The sequence below is a fragment of the Meleagris gallopavo genome, chromosome 11 (assembly GCF_000146605.3).
Source record: "Meleagris gallopavo isolate NT-WF06-2002-E0010 breed Aviagen turkey brand Nicholas breeding stock chromosome 11, Turkey_5.1, whole genome shotgun sequence".
In the NCBI taxonomy this organism is placed as follows: Eukaryota; Metazoa; Chordata; class Aves; order Galliformes; family Phasianidae; genus Meleagris; species Meleagris gallopavo.
The window spans coordinates 21,913,823-21,914,468 of NC_015021.2; the positions used below are offsets into that span (position 1 = coordinate 21,913,823).

A 646-nucleotide genomic window follows, 5' to 3' on the forward strand; every position below is an offset into this window, starting at 1 on the left:
TCCAAATTACTGGGAAAAATCTGTTAGTTCTGCAGGCCACTCCTTCTAGTTTTATGAAATAGTTTATGAAACACAGCCCAAGGATGAGAAGAACAATCTCATCTTGTTTTGCTCAGCTGTATCTTGGAAGAAATCGATCAGGTGTTTGTTTTGTGTTTTAGAGGGAAACAAAATCAATTGGGGGTATAAATGTGAGGGTCAGTGAAGCTGCAGAAGCAAATAGTTTTGATTTGACCGAAAGACAATCTTATAACTAAAGAAATCCCTAGGTTGGCTTTCTCCTGCTTCTGAATCTTTGATGTATGTTTGAAGGAGAGCAGTTTGAAGCGACTGCAGCAGTTTGTGCATAATTTGATCAGTTAAGACATCAGAAAAGTTCTCTTTGTATCTTACAGGAACACCGGTGTACTCAGTGGCCTGGGGACCTGATTCTGAAAAGGTTCTCTATACTTCAGGAAAGCAGCTCATTATTAAACCTCTCCAACCAAACGTTAAAGTTTTGCAGGTACTGTGAATACATTAAGGTCTCACTCCCCACGTGAAAGCTTTTTTCAGGTATCTGTAGTTTTCCCAAACATTCAAAGTTTGTACTGAAGTTTTCCAGGCACTATGCATGCTGCTCTTTTTTTTCTTTCTTTCTTTTTTT

General features: G+C 38.5%; 1 protein-coding gene across 1 annotated transcript in view; it reads left to right on the forward strand.

The window, feature by feature from the left end:
* The window catches only part of IFT80 (intraflagellar transport 80), a 42,783-nt gene that overhangs the window by 17,178 nt on the left and 24,959 nt on the right, over window positions 1-646 (forward strand). Inside the window, exon 6 of the mRNA XM_010716983.3 lies at window positions 396-505. Coding sequence (XP_010715285.1) covers window positions 396-505 — 110 coding nt within the window. The remainder of the gene's footprint in view (window positions 1-395; window positions 506-646) is intronic.